Source organism: Geospiza fortis, unplaced genomic scaffold (assembly GCF_000277835.1).
Source record: "Geospiza fortis unplaced genomic scaffold, GeoFor_1.0 scaffold1571, whole genome shotgun sequence".
NCBI lineage: Eukaryota > Metazoa > Chordata > Aves > Passeriformes > Thraupidae > Geospiza > Geospiza fortis.
The window spans coordinates 34510-34862 of record NW_005054791.1 but is presented as its reverse complement, the minus strand read 5'-3'; the positions used below and the strand labels follow the sequence as shown (position 1 = coordinate 34862).

Here is a 353-nt window from a genome sequence, read left to right as displayed (position 1 = left end):
CGCGAGAGCGGCCCCGAGGGGATGGAGCCGGACGGGGTCATCGAGGTCAGGAACTGGGAGGGGCTAAATTGAACTGGGAGGGGTGAGAGACAAACTGGGAGGGGAATTGGGTCTGACTGGGAGGGACTGGGATGAACTGGGAGGGGTTTGAGGGGGACTGGGCCAGACTGGGATGGACTGGGAGGGGTTAAAGGCAAACTGGGAGGGAACTGGGCCTTACTGGGAGGGACTGGGAGGGGTTAAAGTTAAACTGGGATGGACTGGGAGGGAGCCGGGCCATACTGGGAGGGACTGGGAGGGGTTAGAGTTAAACTGGGAGGGAGCTGGGCCATACTGGGAGGGACTGGGAGGGG

At 62.0% G+C, this 353-nt stretch overlaps 1 protein-coding gene across 1 annotated transcript in view; it reads left to right on the top strand.

Annotated features, from left to right (window-relative positions):
* LOC102032916 (eukaryotic initiation factor 4A-I-like) overlaps positions 1–353 on the top strand; it is a 13216-nt gene that overhangs the window by 1516 nt on the left and 11347 nt on the right. The window contains exon 2 of the mRNA XM_031065468.1: positions 7–45. Within this exon, the coding sequence (XP_030921328.1) occupies positions 7–45 (39 nt within the window). The remainder of the gene's footprint in view (positions 1–6; positions 46–353) is intronic.